Source organism: Barbus barbus, assembly GCF_936440315.1.
Source record: "Barbus barbus genome assembly, chromosome: 18".
In the NCBI taxonomy this organism is placed as follows: Eukaryota; Metazoa; Chordata; class Actinopteri; order Cypriniformes; family Cyprinidae; genus Barbus; species Barbus barbus.
This window is the reverse complement of record NC_136746.1, coordinates 6,603,962-6,627,344: the sequence shown is the minus strand read 5'-3', so window position 1 is coordinate 6,627,344 and position 23,383 is coordinate 6,603,962. Positions and strand designations below refer to the sequence as shown.

The following is a 23,383-nucleotide window of genomic DNA, read 5'->3' as shown; positions in this document are numbered from 1 at the left end:
GGGGCTTGTGAAAAAACAGGCTTTCGCGAGCGTCTCTGTCTGGAACAGGAAGTGAAATCTGCTTCTGCTGAGTGCTTGTAGCACTTTGTTCACAAAGTTGGGCTGCCTTTGACGGCTCCGGGGCTTTGAAAGATGGACAGCCAAGGAAGAAAGGTGGTGGTTTGTGATAACGGAACAGGGGTACGTCCGCAACTCTAACACCTGGCATTTATTTTTGGCTCGTTTAGCTTTTGAGTAAAGTTCAATGAGAAGGAAGACAGACCCTAACAGGAAGTCACGAAAGCTTAGCGCAGCTGTAAGGAATGTCTGACAGCTGCATTTACTCTGCCCTCATATTCTTCTCTGCTGAGACCTCTGTGTTATCCGACTCTAAAGTGATTTATATACTATATTTATCACATTTAAAAACCAGCGTTTACTCATCCCACAGACTGCATTAGACGCTAACAGCACAGTTCCTGCTAAATGTGGCTTGATTTGGTTATATGATCCTAATATATCGCTATATTATAATATAAATACAGTGACACAAGTAAGTATTTCGTTTATGGGTCGGTTGCATTCGCATACACCGAGTTCTGCAGCTAGCAGGGTCTTAGCTTGCTAGCTTGCTCCAGTCAGTCAGCTAACAAAATAGACTATTAAATGAATTTCGCGTCGCTATGGTTGCAGTTAATCCATGAATGCGGCCTGTTATGAAATTATCCACTTGCTTTGATAACGCTTTGAATATATCAAGCACCGGGTGGTGTTACTTCCTCACCTGTTAGAGTTAGTCTCGGTGGAAAGGTGTGTAAATCGAGTTTCACTAATGTTGGCGAAGATCTAGCCTTATAGATTATAAGAGTAAATCATTATACAGAATAGAATTGATGCCTGATATCATTTGGGGGCGTGGTCATGCGTCCTGACGTCATGTTTGGCTAGTGGGTGACTTGGGCAGGTTTTTAATTCTAGGATCTGGAAATAAATGTGGTTCAGGAATATTTAGTACATTTTTGTTTTAGTAAAGAGCTAAATTGTTTAGGTCAGGACAGCCAATGAAACAGAGAGCCATGAGTCAGGCTCAGAAGGAAGTGATGTCACCTGTTAAAACCACAGCTTGCACTGAGAAGTGTCTCTACTTGTCTGATAACCAATAAATGAGCCCGAAAGCTTTCAGACCATTTTTGGAATATGCTTATATGAGAAATGATGGACTTTAGTGCAAACTAATTTGTTGGGGATGCAAGTGCTGTCAGTGAAGGATGAAACCAGTCTGTTCTGAATATTTTGGTTTGCTACGGCTCTAGCTATTTCCGTTAAACATCTTAAACAATATAGTATGTTCTCAATAAGTCAGTTGTTTAGATCAATCACTTCATTACATTCACATTGATTTGTTGTTGCGGCAAGTCTGGTGAGCCTGAATTAAGTCAAGAAACTATATTTCAAACAATTAAAAACACATTTATAAAAATTTACAGACCGCTAAATTAACTATAGAATGCCACAGAAATGAGACCTAAAACACGGAAACTCGCTGTAGGCCTGAAATAAGGTCTGTGGTTAACACAAGCCCAAGATATTTTCACATTTTATACTACAGCATAAAATTCATTAGTGCAGTAATACCCCACTTATTTATTTATTTGTATTTTTTTAACCACACTTAAACTTATAAGTGTGTTTAAAAAGGCAGTTGCTAAATGGGACTACAGTCGAGCAGGAAAACTCATCTACTCATTATTTTGCTTTACAACCTTATTGTGTTTATACTCATGTTCTTGCAGTCTAATGCAAACTTTCCAACGTTTAGATTGGAAATAAAGAGTTGTCAGAAACTTTGTGGTGGTGGTGATACTGAAGACCATTGTATATTTATTTTTAGCCTATAATTCTAGCTTTTTTTTACATCTGCCAATTGCATTTAGACTTCATTTGTGAAAATTGTCATGAGGAAAAATACAGATGCACTGGTCGACTTGCAAATAATAGGAGCTGGATGTTTTGTTTTATTTTGGCCGATATCTGTTTCGAACTTGCAAACAAATATCCAAATGCCATTCGTGTGGAAATATTATGAAATCTGGACAAAAGCAGGAGAGAATAGACACTCATGCTACTTGTGTGCAGCGTCTTTGTTTGGATTGTGATTAAAATACCTCTAATTTAAGTGGCTACAGATATTTTATTGTTTTAGGCCAGTTCGAGCTTTAAAGAACAAATAGTTAACAAATAATTTTGCTTAAAAATGGCAATCGTCAATCAGAATCAGCTTTGAAAAATTATGATCTGTGCTCAAAATCTGTAAGAATAATAAACTTTTGTTGGTCACAGAGGTTATTTTCTGCGGTAATCAAAAAATCTGTGAAAAATCTAATAAAAATCTATTATGTTTTTTCTTAAAGGAAACCAGGGTTATGCCAACTTCTGTATTTTATTATTTTATATCTTTATTTTATAAAACATAGCCTAACCTGTCTGTGTATTAATGAACTTGTAAATATGAGAAAATGTTAAAATTGTGATTTCCAGGCATGGAAAAGTCATGTTAATTAGCTAAATCTTACAGGGTTATTGAAAAGTTCCCCTCCTCCCAAATAAGGAGCTTTTCTAATTATGCTCATCTATAAAATATTTAATAAGCTAGAAATGGCTATTTGTGAGTGCAATCTAATTTACACTTTTATCTGGTAATCAAACACTTGTAAAAGTCAAGTAAACTCATTGGTCAAAAGGTGTGGGAACCCTATTAAGTAATACATAATAACCATAACAATGGCCAATTATCAACATGGAGTCAATTAAATTTTGTTTTTTGCTGTTTTGCTGTCTTGTTGGCTCTCCTGTTTAAAGAATGAGAGGATGAACACTTTCTATTACTTTATAGAAAGTGTATTACTTTACACATTACTTCTCTCTCTCAATCATTTAGTTTGTCAAGTGTGGCTATGCCGGATCCAACTTCCCAGAACACATCTTCCCAGCACTGGTGGGCAGGCCCATCATCCGCTCCACAGCTAAAGTGGGCAACATTGAAATTAAGGTGAGCTCCACACTTAACCTCGACTTTCTGGCTGCTCAGATGATCCATTTGGAGTTTGTTGTGGCATTTTCTGAATGACAGTAGATAATACTACTCTATCTATTGATGGGTTATCAAAGTTCATTTGTGAAACTTATTTAGCATAGTTGTTTTAAAGTAAGCCTTCATTCTCTCCTTTTGGAACTTTTTTTATACTTACACTCTTTCCTTCTTGTTCTTCACATGAAGTAGAATAACAAAAAAATGGTAAGTGCAGCCTGTCGTGTGTTTTGTTAAACACTGATCGCCTGCTGAGGAGAGTGTGTTGCACCATGCAGTATTTCAAAGGTGTTCATATAGTCGCCTATTATTGAGATTTGATTTTGATTTTGTTGAGTATCTCATTCCTTATAACCAGGGCTGGGTGATATAGCCAAAAGAGTATAATATACAGTATACACAATATTCAGTATAGGCATACAATTCTATTTATGCATTTGCTCTAAAATGGCTTAAAAGGTTGTTTTTTTTCCTCTCTCTCTACAGTAACATGAGCCATCCAAACATCTTTTGTAGCAGCTGAATTCAAAATGTTTAATACAATAAGTAAAATACAACATTAATGCAATTTAAAAAGTGAATATTTAGGATAATATTTATTTATTTATTTCAAGGAGATTTATTTATTTATGCATCATACAATACTATACAATAACAAACACACAGTAAGATTTACTTAAATATAATTTTATTAAAGAATTTTAATATATAAAATGCCATGGATAAACAAAACATTTTGAATTGGTTCACTAAAACTGACAGTTTGAGTTCATTTGGACAGAATCAATCTAATTAGCTCAAATGCAGTTTAAAAGTTTAAGTGCTGGCAAAATATATTGTTAGTATTCGATATATCGCCCAGCCCTACTTCTAATCTTAGTTGTATTTCTTGTTCTGTTTGTGTATTGATTTATCTAAAAAGCCATGGGGAATGAATCAGACTTTCTCACTAATATTTAGTTGTCGTTGTTTTTTTTTTGGTCTTGCATAATTTGTTTTCATACTCCAATATTCACCACAGTGCATTGCTCAAAGTGCTCTTACGCTGCACTTTGTCTTCTGTTTCAAAGCTGCAAATGTTTTTCACAGAACTCAGCTCGCCAGCAGACATTTTAGCTTAATTTCTTCCTCCTTTGGTCCGAAATAGATTTAGCAGAAGTTGGCCTTAAGATGCAGGGAAATGTTGATGTCTCTGCACTTTGTGTCTGTCTGTCTGTTCAGTGTCCTCTGGCCTCTATAATGTTTGAGGAACTAGAAGAAATCCTAAATAGATTCTGATGCTTTGGTGTTCACAAGATATTGTTTCACACACAGAGTTCCTTTTAAAACTCTTTTCGAGAAGCCTGCATTTCTCTTCTCAAATAAACAAAATGTTGCTGAAGCCGTGCTGTACCCAGGAAGTTAGTCAGACAGATGATATTGAAAGACAGCAGTGCTCCATTTAAAACACATGGCACTTCCAAACACATCTTGTAACCGTGCCAAAGAACACACAGTACTTGTGCACACCGTGATCATCTGTACAATTAACATCCAGTCCTTCATATTAGAGACATAACTGTTACCAGAGAATAAACTAAAGGCTGAAATACATTACACAACTGTTGCCCCAATTTGCTCTCGGTTAACGTGTTTATTCAAAAGTACTCTGCAGTTTTGTTGTCTGCTGCTTTAAATGCATGAGCTCTCTAAATGTAGGTGGATTCAGATTGGGTGTCAATGTTTTTATCGTTCATCACCTGGAAAAAAAGTGATTCACTCAAAAAAGTGATTATATTGTTTTTCTGTGTCATTATTGATATACAGTGGTGTGAAAAAGTGTTGGCCCCCTTCCTGATTTTTAATTTTTTTGCATGTTTGTCACACTTTAATGTTTCAGATCATCAAACTAATTTAAATATTAATCAAAGATAACACAACATGCAGTTTTTGAATGAAGTTTTTTATTATGACGGGAAAACAAAATCCAAACCCACATGGCCCTGTCCCTGTGTGAAAAAGTGCTTGCCCCCTAAACCTAATAAATGGTTGGGCCACCCTTAGCAGCAACAACTGCAATCAAGTGTTTGCGATAACTTGCCAATGAGTCTGTTACAGCGCTGTGGAGGAATTTTGGCCCACTCATCTTGGCAGAATTGTTATAATTCAGCCACATTGGAGAGTTTTCGAGCATTAACCGCCTTTTTAATGTCATGCCACAGCATCTCAGTAGGATTCAGGTCAGAACTTTGACTAGGCCACTCCAAAGTGTTCATTTTGTTTTTCTTCAGCCATTCAGAGGTGGATTTGCTGGTGTGTTTTGGATCAAGTTCGCTTCAGCTTGAGGTCACGAACAGATGGCCGGACATTGTCCTTCAGGATTTTTTGGTAGACAGCTGAATTCATGGCTCCATTTATCACAGCAAGTCTTCCAGGTCCTGAAGCAGCAAAACAGCCCCAGACCATCACACTACCACCACCATATTTTACTTTTGGTATGATGCTCTTTTTCTGAAATGCTGTGTTACTTTTATGCCAGATGTAATGGGACACACACCTTCCAAAAAGTTCAACTTTTGTCTCGTCAGTCCACAGAGTATTTCCCCAAAAGTCTTGGGGATCATCAAGATGTTTTCTGGCAAAACTGAGACGAGCCTTTATGTTCTTTTTGCTCAGCAGTGGTTTTCATCTTTAAACTCTGCCATGCAGGCCATTTTTGCCCAGTCTCTTTCTTATGGTGGAGTCATGAACACTGACCTTAACTGAGGCAAGTGAGGCCTGCAGTTCTTTAGATGTTGTTGTGGGGTCTTTTGTGACCTCTTGGATGAGTCGTCGATGCGCTCTTGGGGTAATTTTGGGAAGGTTCACCACTGTTCCATGTTCTCGCCATTTGTGGATAATGGCTCTCACTGTGGTTTGCTGGAGTCCCAAAGCTTTAGAAATGGCTTTATAACCTTTTCCAGACTGATACCCCTTTTCCACCAAAGCAGTTCCAGGTGCTAGTTCAGAGCCAGTGCTATAGCCGGTTCTTAGTTGGTTCGACTGGCGAGCGCTTTAAGAACCGGTTGCTTTTCCACAGGCTAGAGAGCCAATATGTTTCATGTTTCGGTTCACTAGCGCGGCACAACAGGCTTGTTCGAGGTGCATCAGCGCCACAACACACTAAAGCACCGCGAGAACGATCCAAAAGCTTAAAGAGCTGTCTGCTTTCCAGTCTCTCCCGCAGCACCCCGATGCCTCGCACTGACCGGTCTGAGCAGCGCCGATCCATCCCGAACAAGCCTAAACAAACTATCAGCAATGGCGGACGTTGCATTGCTATTGATGTTCATGGCTTTGCGAACCTACATCGGCATCCAAACACAGCGAATCAAACGTGTTGGCGTTTAGCTGCTATTTCAAATATGGCGGTCCAAGTTTCTGTTGTCTTGTTGGTCACGGTAACCCCGCCCCCAGCCCCTGACGCAAGCAGTTCTTCCTTCTAGCCCAGCAATGTTTTGGTGCTACTTACGAACCGCTTTTGCTGGTTCGGAGCTGGTTCTTTGGATGTCGAAAAACAAAGAACCGGTTTGAAACTAGGCTCTGGCTCCGAACCAGCACTGGAACTGCCTTGGTGGAAAAGGGGTATGATAGATCTCAATTACTTTCTTTTTCATTTGTTCCTGAATTTCTTTGGATCTCAACATGATGTGTAGCTTTTGAGGATCTTTTGGGCTACTTCAGTTTGTCAGGCAGGTCCTATTTAAGTGATTTCTTGATTGCGAACAGGTGTGGCGGTAATCGGGCCTGTGTGTGGCTAGAGAAACTGAACTCAGGTGTGATAAACCACAGTTATGTTTTAACAAGGGGCCTTTTTCACACAGGGCGATGTGGGTTTGGATTTTGTTTTCCCAAATCATAATAAAAAAAACATTCAAAAACTGCATGTTGTTTACTTGTTATCTTTGATTAATATTTAAATTAGTTTGATGATCTGAAACATTAAAGTGTGACAAACATGCAAAAAAAATCTGGAAGGGGGCCAACACTTTTTCACACCACTATAGTTGTAATGTGGATATCCCTATTCTCATATAATTAGAATGATTATTAAAACTTTATAATTATCTATATACAGCGGGTAAAATAAGTTTAAAACACTTCATTTTTCTCAGTAAATATATTTCTAAAGGTGCTGTTGACTTTTCACCAGATGTCGGTAACAACCCAAGTAATACATACATACAAAGAAAACAAAAAAATGAGTTGATAAATTAAGTTATGTGTAACAAAATGGAATGACACAGGGAAAACGTATTGAACACAAAGGCAGGTGCAAAAAGGCATGTAAAGCCAAGACACCAGTTGAAATCTCTCAGTAATTAGAAGGCAATCCTGCCCCTTGTCAGTGGAAATTAATATTAGCTGGTTCAGTCCCAAGTCCTACAGTACCAGGATGATGAAGATGAAACAAGGGTGGACATTTCTGCAAGACAATGATCCCAGACACAGCCAAGGAAACTCTCAAATGGTTTCAGAAAAAGAAAATAAAGCTGCTAGAATGGCCCAACCAATCACCCGACTTGAATCCAATAGAAAATAAGAACTAAAGATCAGAGTTCATAGAAGAGGCCCCCATAACCTTCAAGACTCTGAGGAAGAATGGGCCGAAATCACACCTCAGCAATGCATGCGATTAGTTTCTCCATACAGGAGGCGTCTTGAAGTCATTACCAACAAAGGCTTTGTACAAAGCATTAAATACATTTCAGTAGTTCAATACTTTTTCCCTGTATCATTCCATTTTATTACACATAACTTAATTTCTGAACTTAATTGTTTTGTTTTCTTTGTATGTATGGATTACTTTGGTTGTTAACAACATCTGGTGAAAACAGCACCCTTAGAAATATATTTACTGCGAAAAATGGTGACGTGTTCAATACTTATTGTAACCGCTGTAATTACAGTCTTTATTGTAAATGGGTCTTAAAGTCAATGCTAAAACTGAGCAGAGAAGCCTGTGAATGAAAATGACTAACAGGTTGTGCATGGAGATCTGCTGTTCTGTGCATGCTGGTGCAGCATCTGTCCGTACGCTCATCTCACCCCAGCGGCCGTGTTTACTGTGCTTGAGCTCTCCATGAGCCGTAACATGAGGCTTCCTCATGCCTCATACTGTAACTACGCACAGAATGTGGATGGCCTTGGCAAATCTGGGACGCGAGATTCCCGGTGCCGTGCATCTGTTGTGGCAATGCTGATGCTGCTGGGCTGCCACATTGAAATGTTTTGGGTGGATACTACTGACCTTGGGTTTCGTCATCATAGCTATGAGGTGAGGTGGTCTTTCTAACCTGTGACCTGTGATCGCTCAGGATCTGATGGTGGGAGACGAAGCGAGTGAGCTGCGCTCAATGCTGGAGGTCAACTATCCCATGGAGAATGGCATCGTCAGGAACTGGGATGACATGAAGCACTTATGGGATTACACCTTCGGCCCAGAGAAGCTCAATATCAACTCACGCAACTGCAAGATCCTCCTCACAGAACCTCCCATGAACCCGACCAAGAACCGTGAGAAGATCATAGAGGTGTGTAGTCAGACCATTCATGTCAATCACTCCAAGGCACATTGCACCACATAATTCAAATAGAAAAAAAAAAATATTTACTTTCCATAAAGACAAATGAAGCCTACCCTCCTAAATTTGTATTATATTGCTATAATTCCTGTTCGTAATGGTGATTTGCATGAGTTTCTTATTTCTGGAGTGCATAAATTACCTCTTTTAGTCTGATATCTATCTAGATTCAAAATGTAACTAAAAAGTTAATTCAAGTATCTGATCTGGAAATTAGTATGACACAAGGTTGGCCTAGCCTCCCAATAGTTTGGACAGTTTTGATGCCACAAACTGTGAATATACACTACCATTCAAAAGTTTGGGGTCAGTACAATTTTTTTAAAGTCTAAAAATAGTTTTATTCAACAAGGATGCATTTAGTGACTTTTGATGTTGTTACAAAACATTTCTGTTTCAAATAATTGCTGTTCTTTTGAACATTCTATTCATCAAAGAATCGTGAAAAATCAAATCATCACGGTTTCCACTAAAATTATTAAGCAGTTTTTAACATTGATATAAATGTTTCTTGAACAGCTAATCAGTATATTAGAATGATCTCTGAAGGATCGTGTGACACTAAAGACTGGAGTAATGATGCAGAAAATTCAGCTTTGTACCACAGGAATAAATTACATTTTTAAATATATTCAGTTATTTTAAATTGTAGTAATATTTCACAACGTTACTGTTTTCACTATTTTTAATAAAATAAATGCAGCCTTGGTAAGCATAAGATACTTTTTTCAAAAACATTTAAAAAATCTTACAGAAACTTTTGTATTGTACTGTATTTTATGTTTTTGCCATTGTCACTTCAGACATGGTGTGGAAAAAGCCTTTTGTCTATTTTTTTTCAACATTTCAAGACTTTTTAATCCTCATTGTTTAACCGTGTAATTTTAAATAGTGGGTAGATGTTTGTTTTTGGTGTTGAAGTGCTGGTTTTATGGGAGGATCTGGTGACTAGCAGCAGCGCAGTCAGTTCATTAGCACGTATAATTAGCTGCAGCTGTGGGCTCATCCCAGCACCCATCATTACAGCAGCGGGTGATGCTCAGAGCTCTGCCTCTCCACCTATAGCACCATCACTGCCTCCACTATCGTCAGCTTCTTTGGCTTAAATGACAATCTTATATTCAAACTATATAGCATGTAAAAGGGGTGGGTGGCTTAAGCAATTCTGACAATGAATAACAGTATTGATTACTCTAAATATAATGATGTATTTCTGAAAATTCAACCCAAAAAGGTTTAAATATTACATAAGAATGCTGTAATTTGGATATTCCAGTGAATTTAATACTTTACAAATGAAAGGTCCTTCTTATTTGATTATTTTCTATTTTTATTAGGTTGATGCAAATCAAAGGATAACTAAAGGTTTTTAGGTAACAAATTAGTTTAGGGAGCAATTCTCACTATTATCTAGTTGCTTATTAGCATGCCTATAATTAACATATTGGCTGTTTATTAGTACTTATAAAGCATATATTCTGCATGATCATATTCTACATCCCTAATCCTACCAATACCTAAATTTAACAACTACCTTACTAACTGTTAATAATCAGCAAATTAGAAGTTTATTGAGGCAAAAGTCACAGTTATATAAAGTGTGACCGGTTTTTATAAAAAAAATAAATAAAAATAAAAAAGCACTTGGCATTAATGTAAAAACAATGCGTCATCTTAACACTTTAGTTAAGACCAGTGACTCTAAAAGAACTAAAAATTTTTACATTATCCACCTTATTTTTAAAGTACACTGTAAAAAAAACAGTTGAGCCAACTTAAAATTAAGGCAACCAGCTTTTTGCAGATTTTTGAATTCTCTCAACTTATTTTTTTGGAGATTCTCAACTTTTTGTTGTACAAACTTGAGAAAACTCTCAAATCTTCTGAAGCTGGTTGCCTTAATTTTAAGTTTGGCTCAACTTTTTTTTTTTTTTTTTTTTACAGTGTAAGAGCAGGTGCAGGTATTTGTAACATTTGTAATTTATAGCTGTACAAAAACAGTGTTATGCTGCTTAATGTTGCAAACTGGTATTTGTTATTATATTATTTGAATGTATTATTGTAATTATTACACTGGTTTGTAGCTCAAATAGTTTTACTGTTTACTGCTTCTATTTAGCTGTAGTTGATGTATGAAGTTTCACACATTCAGAGGAAATACAACACTTATGAAACTTGATAAGTAGTTTTTTGAGAATGTTCTTTTTGAACTGGGCTAATAAGGGGTCTGGTGCTTTATAATGATTTTTCTTAATATTTCTTGCGTTCTTTTGTCTTTGTGTCCGTCCCACTGTCCTTTAGGTCATGTTTGAGACATACCAGTTTGCAGGTGTTTACATCGCCATCCAGGCTGTTCTGACGCTTTATGCTCAAGGTGAGTTATCTGCTGCTTTAAACTCAACATGTTGATTTGGCAAACATTTTATTTTACCTAGTGTGTCAACCATCAGTGACTGTATCAATATTTGTCTGTTGTGCTGCACCCAGGCCTGTTGACAGGGGTGGTGGTAGATTCAGGCGATGGAGTCACCCACATTTGTCCTGTGTATGAGGGCTTCTCTCTGCCCCATCTTACAAGGAGACTGGACATTGCAGGACGGGACATTACACGCTATCTCATTAAGGTGCACAATATTTCAGTTGACATGCTTCAGCATCCTGTTTAAAAATGTTTAACCATGTTTTGATTTCCTCATTTGACACGTCAGACCATAGATGTCCCACATTACCCTGAATTGCCCTGTTTACACATTAAAGCAAACCTTTGGTATAATTCAGTCCTAGGGGCCACATTTTTGTGTTTAAAATTGCAAAATGCAGGGCTGTGGAATGAAATGAGAAAAAAAAAAAAACATGATATAGAGTGGGGGAACTAACCCAGAAGAATAATTCGCCGCAGATTTTCCTATTGGGTTTTATAATGGGGTTTTTCAATTTATGAGTAAAATAAAGCCTGTGGTAAAAATCGAAAATGTAAATTACACACATCTATACCCAAAACACAAATTCTGAAGCACTTATGTTCATTTTTGAAAAAAACGTATGTTTTTAATAAGTAACTAGATACGAATGTTTTGGATGCGCGTGTGCGCAGTTTACATTGTAGAACAAAACGTAAAAGTATCGTCAAGTTATGTTTACCACATAAATTGAAAAACGCCATTATGAAACCCCATAGGAAAATCTCGAAGGAGCCCGTGGCAAATTACTCTTCCGGGTTCTGACGTCATAGTTCCCCCTCTCTATAGACATATGCTTTTTAAGAGTTTAAAGGAATCGTTCTCCCAAAAATTAAAACTTTGTCATTGTTACCTCACCTTTAAGTCATTTCAAACATGTATGCATTTGTTTCCTCTGCACAACATGAATGAAGATATTTTGAAAAATGTTGTGTGCGCTTTGTCCATGTTTTGCCTGCTTGACATCAAATGAATTATATAAGTTGCTTTGTAATACAAGTCACAGCATGTTTCAGATAATAAAACTACTTTTAAGGTTGCATTCAGTCAAAAGTGCATTATTGATGAAATAGCACAGATAAGTCGCATCGGTGTGTTAAGTCACATTTTATTACAACATTCAGAAATAATGTAAAATACTGATCATTTTAAATGAAAAGTTAACAAACATCATAAACGTATTTTAGTTCTCCTCACTCAAACAAATCCATTAATTTGATCACAATTCAAAACAGAAATGAAAAAATAAGTGAATTTATCAGTATTCAGAATAGGAATAAAGGGATAAGTTATTGTTTACATTCATTTAAAACATAAGTGCCAAGCCTAAACTTTTTTTTTTTTTTTAAAGCAAATCTGAAACTACCGCCTAGCTATACAAATAAACTTGGGCTCATGTACCTCTCTCGGTCAGCACGCTTTGTGCATGTTTTGCGTGCTTAATGTTGATTGAATTCTTTAAGTCACAGCACATTTCAGATGATGAAAAACATGACTTCATTACTTAAAATGTGGTAAATGTTTTAAATTTTTTGTCACAGTTGCTCTTGCTGCGAGGTTACGCCTTCAACCATTCGGCAGACTTCGAGACGGTACGCATGATGAAGGAGAAGCTTTGCTACGTGGGATACAACATCGAGCAGGAACAGAAGCTTGCTCTGGAGACCACCGTATTGGTGGAGTCCTACACGGTCAGTTTTATGTGACACTGGAAGGAATTTCACAAACCGCTTTAACACAAGCTTGCGTTCTAAAGGGTGTTAACGGCCTGCGGGGTGAAAGTATCTTTCTCGCTGAGATGTTCGAAAGTTACACTTCAAATGTTACAGTATGTGAGGCAGACGTTTTCCTGGCTGGGGATTTTAGTATGTGGTTTCACAAATTTCCCGCTGGGATGCATAAGTGCTCTGCGTTTCTATGGTAATATGCTCTTTGGATTGGATTTAGCAGCAGGGAAATTCTTCAGTGTACACTTTGAGATCCTGTCTGTGAGAAGCCACACTCTGCTGGATTCTGATTGGCTGCTGGACGTGTGATTAAGCAGATCGGCCTCAAGGGGGCAGCGGTTGCCGACAAGTTCAAGTTCTGTGCAAAGTTCCTTCTTTACTCTGAGTTTGTAGGCATGGGTGGGGTGTTTCTTTCGATTTCCTTTCTAAACCTTTTCTTTTAAAAAAGAAAGACTCAAACGAGCAAGTTTTGAAACAAGGAAGGCTGTGTGGTGTCGGAGTTGCTTAACCAGCATGTAACATAATTTCCTGCGTGGCCACAGTCCTTCCCCAGCTGGGAAGCTCTGCGTTTCCGACCTCTGGACACTCCTCAAAGGGCTCTTTATATACCCGTCGCCGTTTTCTCATTAGTCATCGGGGTTATGCGCGGCTGTGGGTTACCCTTCAGACCTGAGACTTTGCTCAGTGCAGCCAGTCAAACAGTAACATCTCATGATCAAGGTCAATTTGAAGTAGTGAAGCATGTGATAAGAAACCAGACAAATGTTGACACGAGGTGTGGTTGTATACCACAGCATTTATCAGCTAGGTTACTTATCTTAAATCATAAATACTTGCGGATGTCCTGTTGCTGCTGTAGACCGTTTAATAATGCAAGTCACAAATCACTAAGAAATTAATACTTTTATTCAGCAAGGATGCATTATATAAATCAAATGTGACAAAGTAATTTTGAGATATTTTGGAATTTAGAATTTTATATATATATATATATATATATATATATATATATATATATATTAGTGCTGTCAAACAATTAATCGCGATTAATCGCATCCAAAATAAAAGTTTTTGTTTACATAATATACATGTGTGCACTGTATATATTTATGTATATATAAATACATACACACACAATATATTTAGAAAATATTTACATGTATATATTTATATAATTTATATAATATAATAATATTAATATTATATATATATATATATATATATATATATATATATATATATATATATATATATATATATATATATATATATATATGTGTATATATATATATATATATATATATATATATATATATATGTATGTATGCAGATATAAAAGATTAAAAGCTATTATTTAGTTGCAGATCCCTTGCACACAATCACAGCAGTGAGTCTGTGACCCATAGACATCACCAGACTCTTGGTCTCATCCTTTGAAATACTTTAATGCAGCCAATTCCAATTGTTGCTTGTTTTGGGGAGTTTCTGCCTTTACTCTCCTCTCCAGCTGCTGAAATTCATGTTCAATCGGATTTAAATCTGGAGATTGACTTGGGCAATCTAAGACTTTTCATTTCTTTGCCCTTATAAATTCCTTGACTGAACTGGCAGGGTGTTTTGGGTCATTGTCCTGATGCAAAAAGAAGCACTTCCCAATGAATCTGGTGGCATTTTCTTGAATATTAGTAGGCAAGATGGTTTTGTACCCTTCCAAATTCATTCTGCTTCTGTCATCGTACATTAAGTCATCAGTAAAGTTGAGAGGGCCTGTTCCAGAGGCAGCCATGCATGCCCATGCCATGACACCACCTCCACCATGCTTTACAGATGAGGCTGTATGCTTGGGATCATTTGCAGTTTCCTTTTTTTCCTCCACATTTTGCTTTCCCATCACTTGGTTCATCTTTGTCTCATCGGTCCATAAACACAGTTCCAAAACTCTTCTGGCTCACCTTTGTGCTTTTTTGCAAACTCTAATCTTGCCTTTCTATTTTTGGTGCTGGTCAGAGGTTTGCATCTTGCTGTGTAGCATCTGTAATTCTGTGTCAAAGTCTCCTGAGGACAGTAGATTGTCAGAGCATCACCCCAGCTTTCTGGAAGTTGTTGGTGATTTTACAGACACATCTTTTAGGGTTCATTTTCACAGCTTTTATGATTTGTCTGTCATCAACTACTGTTGTTTTCTCAGCCGATCAGGTAGTTGTTGGTTGCTGGTGTCGCTGGTGGTTTCCAAACTTTTGATTTCTCCATGCCCTTTGTTTTTGCTAGAGCTCTAATTGACCTCCTCTTTTAGCATCTAAATTGCTTGCTTTTCTCTCAAAGTCAGCTCCCTCATCTTCATCCTGGTTTGTGTGTCATCATCGAATGCAATATTCAGAATACAGACGTAATGGATATAACAAATTAATGCAACAGGACACAGCTGATCACTTAGAAAGACCTGTGAGGCAACTGTTCAATACTTATGCTCACATCAGATAGAGGGATGAAACTCTAAAAGTGCTGAACGTCTTAGCTGGTAAAACATCTATGTGTTGAATCACCCAATAATAAAACGTGATATTCTGTAGTTTTGTCTCATATTCATCTTTTAATCATATTTGTAAATGTCTTGACTCCACAGCCAACAGAGCAATTTTGTCTTTACTGTTCCAATACTTTTGGAGGGCACTGTATATATATATATACCACAGTTTCCGCAAAAATATTAAGTAGCACAATTGTTTTCAAAACTAAAAATAAGAAATGTTTCTTGAGCAGCAAATCAGCATATCAGAATGATTTCTGAAGGATCACGTGACACTGAAGAATATAGTAATGATGCTGAAAATTCAGCTTTCCATCACAGGAATAAATTACATTTTAAAATATATTCACATAGAAAACAGTTATTTTTAATTGTAATAATATTTTATAACATTACTCTTTTTAGTGCTTTTTTTATCAAATAAATGCAGCCTTGGTGAGCATAAGGGACTAATTTATATTTTATATAAATAATCATGCAGTTTTGCAACAACATTAAAGTTGAATGAATTAAAATTTTTGGTGATTTCTTTAAGAAAAAATAACATCTAATATTCTTAATTTATATGCTGATATAACAATACCTGGTAATAAACAGCAATGTTTACTAAAAATGTATTATGCATTTATGAAATCTAACACTGACCTTAATACTCAATTTAATAAAAAAATAAATGGGGGCGGATTGGAAATCTCATCTAATGACGTCTTTAGGGAAGAAGTCATTTTATATAAGCAGCAAAAGCATCAGAAGTTTGTGACTTTTTAATGTATTTAATCTATTTAAATGTTCAGTAAAACTCTTTATATTTATGAATTGGCAGGGTGACCGATTTAAAACCCTAAACTTTTTCATATCCTCTGTTCTCCAGCTCCCTGATGGCCGGGTTATTAAGGTAGGAGGGGAGCGGTTCGAGGCCCCAGAAGCTCTGTTTCAGCCCCACCTCATTAACGTGGAAGGGGTCGGAGTGGCTGAGCTTCTCTTCAACACCATTCACGCAGCAGACATTGACACCAGGTGAGCTCTAATTCCACTCCTACCAGTTGCCCTCCAGTATGCACTACACAGTTATGTGACACTAAATTAAACAAAGCATCATCTAAAGATGGTCTTGTCGTTTCAGTAACATCACCCTTCACCCCTCCAGTATCAATGAAGCTCACTGTGTGTTTTTATCTGTGCTTCCCTTCTCTCTCTATCTCTCTGTCCCTCAGGTCTGAGTTCTATAAACACATTGTTCTGTCAGGAGGATCCACCATGTACCCTGGTCTGCCCTCTCGACTAGAGAGGGAACTTAAACAGCTTTATCTAGAGCGGGTACTGAAGGGTGATGTTGACAAGCTCTCGGTAAGTTTGCCATTTCTGTGCACGTGTAAATGGGTCACCCAGCTGAGAAAAATAAATAGCCTATTTGCATCTAAGATTTAACTTCTTCACAAGTAGGGCTGTGTGATATAGAGATTATTCACAATGATTTAGCAACATTGTGAAAGTGGCAGAGAGTCAGTGTTTACTTATAGTTCAATATACAGTAGTTGTCTTAAAAAAAAAAAGTTTGAAATAAGTCTGTATTTTTGGTGAGCATCATATCATACTGAAGGAGGAAAAAACATTCAGAGGTCTAAATTGAGAAAAAATATGAAATTTAGTGAGTTGCTAATATTTATATGGCTAAAAAGTAGGAACGTCTATTAGCTTGTCATGTAAATCAATGAAAGTACTGGCATAAAATGCATATAAATGTCAGTTTTCTCTCTACAGTCAAACCAAAAATGATTAAAACGCCAGATATCATTTTTGATGTCTTTTTACTAGCGGGTGCAGGACTGTATAGTTCATTTATGTAAGTGAAGATAGCTAAATAAAGTAAACTGTGACACATTGTACATAAAAATTCTTCATACAGTGGACTACCAGTAAAATTCATAAAAAATTTGGGACCAAAATTTATTCAGACATTTTGACCTGACCATGTTTTGCTTAAGTGTTTTTTCTTTAATTGTTAATGCAACCTTTTTACAGACTGAACAAAATTAAGCATTGCTTGGCAACTGGTTGACCTAAATTGGTATTATGTAATTGTGTACTTAAATTTAACAGCTGACAGCTATTCAGCCGAATTCATTACAAACCTTTCTATCAAAGTTATCTGATATTATCAAGAGGATTTTTTTCTGATACAGTTTAACTCTTGAGTTCTTGTCATATTGTATTACCATTTTCTAAACCATAGAGAATAAACTGATAATGTGAGACATGTTGAAGGTGGCTGAATAAGTTTTGGTTTGACTGTATCTCCAAATAATATGTCATTGTAAGATGATATTTAAATGCTTCGTTTTATGATCAAAAGTCTATAGGTTTTAGTGTGAGGCAAAACATATAATGCAGTGCAATACAATGACGGTTGATTTTGAATAAAAAATGTGAATAATGTAATCAAATAAACCTAAGTTTCTTCAGTCCAGTAAATGTTCATAGTGAAATATTACTAACACTATAAAGGTTATTCTTACATGTACTCTGTAAAAATCAGCAAATTACAATTATACTAAAAGACCTTTTACTTGTAAAAAAAAAAAGGTGTAAACTTAAGGCATGTGGTTGATTACAGATTTTTCAGCTTTTAGACACCTTTGAAATTTGCTTGTCAAATATGATAAGTAGGCTTTATAGCAGGGATATACTCAAATCTGGCTCGCAAGATCCACTTTCCTGCAGAGTTTAGCTCTAACCCTGATGAAAACTCACCTACCTGTGATTTTCTAATGATCCCATTGATTAGCATTCTCAGGTGTGTTTGATTAGGGTTAGAGCTAAACTCTGCAGGAAAGTGGATCTCGCGAGCCAGATTTGAGTATCACTGCTTTATAGGATTAAGCTGGGACAGAAGGGAGTATTTAAACTTCAAAGACACTCAGATGCGTGGTAATGCCTCCTGTGGACCAGCAGGTGGGGCTGCATCACATCACCAAACAGCCTCGGTTACACAGAACGCCCCAGACTGCCCAGCTGAGCTCCATCTCATTTTAAACCTGGCCACTGGCCTGGAAAAGCATTTTGGGGAGCCTCAGAGTGGGCCGCATGTCGGCCCTCTATATATAGATGATCAATTACAGATGGCATGCCCGATACGGTCGAGCGGCGTGTCTGTCTGCTTCTCCCCAAACTGTGTTTAAGGCAAATTAAAAAGCAATCGACTTTACACGAAGGGCTCCATGAGACCCTTTGAGCCACCTGTTTATAGCCCGTTCAGGGTCTGAACACAGGCTCCGTGTACACCGTACACCTCGTTATTCTCCAATTTGGGTTTGCCGCTCGATTCCCAATCGGACAGTGTGCTTTTTATGTGTATTAAAGAGATCCATTCAAAGCGTTCGCTGGTATGTGGGTCAGTGTCCATTCTGTTCCACTCCCCTGAAATTCTGGTCACGCTGTCTATTTAATACCTCCATAGAAATTCAAGATCCGGATCGAGGACCCTCCCCGCCGCAAGCACATGGTGTTTCTGGGTGGGGCGGTGCTGGCTGACATCATGAAAGACAAGGACAACTTCTGGCTGACGCGGGAGGAGTATCAGGAAAAGGGTGTGCGTGTTCTGGAGAAGCTCGGCGTCACCGTCAGATAAACACGCATGCGCTTCTCGGAAAAAACATCCCACGACCCCGGCTTCTCTTTTACATCACCCGTCGCTTTTGTTCAGCCTGTTCTGCCAGTGAATCTTGTCATCAGGTGTGGATTTATGGGTTTGGATTATGAAGGGTACTGGTGGTTTTCTGTTGTGTTGTGTTTGGTCCTCTGTCACTGCAATGACATATGTGGCCCTGGACCACGAAACCAGTCATAAGTCGCTGGGGGATATTTGTAGCAATAGCCAACAATACATTGTATGGGTCAAAATGATAAAGTTTTCTTTTATGCCAAAAATCATTAGGGTATCAAGTAAAGATCATGTTCCATGAAGATATTTTGTAAATTTCCTGCCATAAATGTATCAAAACTTAATTTTTGATTAGTAATATGCATTGCTAAGAACTTCATTTGAACAACTTTAAAGGAGATTTTCTGAATATTTAGATTTTTTTGCACCCTCAGATTACAGATTTTCAAATAGTTGTATCTCAGCCAAATATTGTCCGAACAAACCATACATCAATGGAAAGCTTATTTATTACATGTATAAATCTCAATTTTGAGAAATTGACTCTTATGGCTGGTTTTGTTGTCACACATGTTTTGTTTGCTGTTGGCACAGCATTAGTGGCTATCGGGTCATTCCTGCTTTGCAGTACATTTTCTTGTCCCCTTCATATAATGTAGAATATAAATATAATTTATATCATTAATATATAATTATATAAACTACCATTCAAAAGTTTGGGGTCGCTAAGATTTTATAAATAGTCTTTTCTGCTCACCAAGGCTGCAGTTATTTGATCAGTGATACAGTAAAATATATATATATATATATATATATATATATATATATATATATATATAAGAAAAAAAAATTATTACTCCAGTCTTCAGAGTCACATGATCCTTCAGAAATCATTCAAATATGCTGATTTGCTGTTCAAGAAAAAAATATTATTATTATCAATGTTGAAAAACATTGTGCTGCTTAATTAAAAAAAAAATGTTTTGGAAACCATGATACAGGGTGGTTTGATTTTTCAGGATTCTTTGAGTAGAAAGTTTTCTTTAGTTTTCGTAATGATGAAGTCTTTATTGTCACTTTTAATCAATAAAATGCATCCTATATACAAGTATTCATTTCTTTCAAAAAAAGAAAAAGAAATCTTAGTGACCGATCTTACAAACTTTTGAACAGTAGTGTGTTCTATGAATGACAAATTCTAAATGTATATCTAAATAAAATTTGAAACAGTTTTTAAAGATTAAATTCATATTAAGTTTAGTTTTGCAGCATCATGATTAAGAGTACATGGAAGTTTTCGGTCATTTCAACCTTATTAATTTGATCAATTTTGGAGAAAACCAGCAGCACAAGCATCTTCAAATATTAGCAGTTAATTTAATGAATTCTGTGATGTTTTGTAATTTGCGGCTTGTCGCTCTAAAACATTTCAACGGTTTTAACTACAGAAAATGGCAGAAATCATGATATGATCAAAATCACAAGCAGTGAAGTGTCAATCCCTTTCTGAGCGAAGGCTATCTTTAGCTCTTTCTTTCCGACCTGTTAGACAGGTTTCCTGTCATTCGTCTAAATAATTCATTTTTAATGAATGAAATGACTTTTACAGACACAACAGAGTGACAGTACTGCATGACAGAAATGACCCAATCAGTGATGAGCAATATTTAACGCCAAAGCTTACGAATGTTAATGACAGGCAGCATCATCACGTCTGTATTACTGCTGACTATTATAAGCTGTAATGAATCCTCGCCGCTCCCTGTTCACCATGGGATGTGTTGTACTGCATGTCAGTCCGGTGACAGAGACACAAACGTGTTATCATCAGTGTGTAATGTAATGTAAGGGCAGAAACAAAATGCATTTTTTTCTGTTCTCTGCCAGTGTTTCAACAACTGAAACTGAGCAACCAAACCTTATTCTGGTCATGGAGCTTTAGCCCTGTAGCTGAGGGAAGCCTTTCTGCTCTTTCTGTCTGTCAGTGTGTCATGCGTTCGTCCAGAGTAACAAGAGGGGCTCGCGTTACTCACAAGTGTTTTTTTATTATTATTATTTAGCATTTTGAGAGTTTGGACTGAAAGTCTGTGGGATTTTTACTTATGTATTTATCAAGCAGGCCAGGCTTCTGCAAGGTCTGCCTTTGAAAATTATTTTAGCATTCTTCAACATACTGGTTTCAAGTTTTATGTTGCTCATATATACACATCTCAAAAAAATTATATATATTAAGAAGATGGGATTTGTTTGAAATCTATTAGTCCCTTTGTTATTGTAATTTTTTTTTACTTTTTATTAATTTTCTCTTGCAGTGCTGTGTCTGGCATAGAATAAAATAATAATAAACAATCTTCTGCAATATCAGTCAGACAGTTGCTTTTATTTGACTAATGCTGTTTAGATGTAAATGAGGTTCGATTTAGGTTATATTGTTTGGGACCGATTGTTTATGGACATTCATATAGTGCATAACAAAAACATTGATAATTGAGGTATCTGCTTCTTATTGTCTCATGCATATATTTGAGACACCATCTATTATTTAAAATATTTTTATCGAGTGCCAAGCACAATTTATGTAAGTGGGCCTTTTTTCTCTCTTCTTCTTTTTTTTAGGTCACAGCATAACTGCTGAATGCTGATTTAAATAAAGAATGTTATTTCTCTCTCTCTCTATATATATATATATACATATATTGCTGTGATTTGTACTTTTTTATTACACCAATCCACACTCAAATCCAAAAAGAGGACAATTTAACTTTCTGTAAATGTTTTACCAGATTTCCGGTGATCAAACATTTACCGCAAATGAGCGCTTGGGACTGTCAGTGGTGAAATGTCTCATGATCATGAGGAAGGCATCACAATGGTGTTCTTATCTTGAAGTATGACTGAAATAACTGTAATTGTTGATCTTGGTAACCAAGGTAGTTAACTATTGTCGAGTGATTGAAGCTTCGAAGTGTTAATGGCCTGAAAAAGCACCTACCTGATTACTTTATGGTATCTGAGATACTTTGATAAGATTTCCAAATGGTGCTTATGGCCAGTGCTGGCAGCTGTCTCTGTAAGTCACTGTGTAGTGTAAAGTGATTTCATGAAGAATGCTTCTAAGGAAGCCCTGATTTAAAGCGATCAGTAAGGAATTTGGACACTCACTGGTGACCGTAGTCCTCAGTTCTCAAAATACCTCTCCAGTCCCTTGATCAAAGCATGTCTAATCCTCAGCTTTCCCTCCGAGTCAGAAGTTACACAGATAAGGAGTCTGTGCTGTCCACCTTTGACCCTGATTACACTTTTTAGAGGAAGTGATGCGCTAAAGTAGCACTTAAAAAGCCTTTGTTGTTGTGCAATGTTAGAGATCAATGCTCACATAAGGTGGACAAAACAACAACAAAAAAAACATGAAAAGAAAGGATGAATTATTTCTACAAATAGGTGAATTCAGAAATATGTGAAATCAGAAATCATGGATAATGTCCAGTTTATGCAAATCCCCCCCCCCCCCATAACTAGCTGTGCATGGTTTACTTGAAGAGGATTCAACAGTTCAATGATACTTATATCCATTCACTAAAAGAAAGACCTAAAGACACATGATTTTTCTTTTTAAACTGTTTTTTTGTTGTTGTTGTTTTTTAATTTTACTGAAGATCAAGAAGCGAAGCACAACTATATCAAATTACAGATTTTATTGGGGTTCCAATTCCATTTAAATCATAATAATTATATATATATATATATATATATATATATATATATATATATATATATATATATATATAAAAATAAAAAAAACCGAAAGGAGAAAAACAAAAACGTTTCTAATTCATTGTTATAAAACATTAAAACAGGGTTTATTTTTGCCAAATATATTCTGTTATATATATATATATATAATATATATATATATATATATATATATATATATATATATATATATAATATAAAATTCAACAAAGATATTTGAAATCAGTCATGGATAATAACCAGTTTATGTAAGTTTTTGCTATATTTTTGCTATGCATGGTTTATGCAAACTTGAAAACGTTTCAACAGTTCAATGATATTTATATCCATTCACTAAAAGAAAGACCAAAAGACACATGATTTTTCATTTTATGTTATGATACATTGTTTTTATTCTTTTATCTGAACATCAAGAAGCCAAGCACAGCCGTATCAAATGATCAGATTTTATTGAGGTTCCAATTCCATTTAAATCATAATAATTAAAAATATAATAATACATTTACGGAAAGGAGAAAAAAAAATATATACCTAATCCTTAATTACAAAGTTATAAAACATTAAAACAGGGTTTATGTTTGCCAAA

At 36.3% G+C, this 23,383-nt stretch overlaps 1 protein-coding gene across 2 annotated transcripts; it reads left to right on the top strand.

Annotated features, from left to right (window-relative positions):
* Nucleotides 1–21,726, top strand: actr2b (actin related protein 2b). 2 transcript variants are annotated; one of them, XR_013785477.1, is made up of 10 exons: nt 1–180; nt 2,918–3,028; nt 8,404–8,619; nt 10,972–11,044; nt 11,158–11,294; nt 12,671–12,820; nt 16,255–16,400; nt 16,598–16,730; nt 18,841–19,115; nt 21,661–21,726. XR_013785477.1 is itself a non-coding variant. In XM_079440830.1 (9 exons), the coding sequence occupies exons 1-9, from the start codon at nt 133–135 to the stop codon at nt 19,009–19,011; spliced, it is 1,185 nt and encodes a 394-aa protein (XP_079296956.1). In that variant the 5' UTR covers nt 26–132; the 3' UTR covers nt 19,012–19,580. The 2 variants fall into 2 exon arrangements, 1 of the variants encoding a protein (XP_079296956.1); XM_079440830.1 differs by lacking the exon at nt 21,661–21,726 and having other exon boundaries at nt 26–180; nt 18,841–19,580.
* Nucleotides 21,727–23,383: the final 1,657 nt, after the last annotated feature.

Coding starts and splice junctions, on each gene's coding strand:
- actr2b (XM_079440830.1), top strand. CDS start 133: ATGGACAGCCAAGGAAGAAAGGTGGTGGTTTGTGATAACGGAACAGGG. Junction 11,295..12,670: donor TTACACGCTATCTCATTAAG/GTGCACAATATT, acceptor TTTTTGTCACAG/TTGCTCTTGCTGCGAGGTTA. Junction 16,401..16,597: donor GCAGCAGACATTGACACCAG/GTGAGCTCTAAT, acceptor TCTGTCCCTCAG/GTCTGAGTTCTATAAACACA.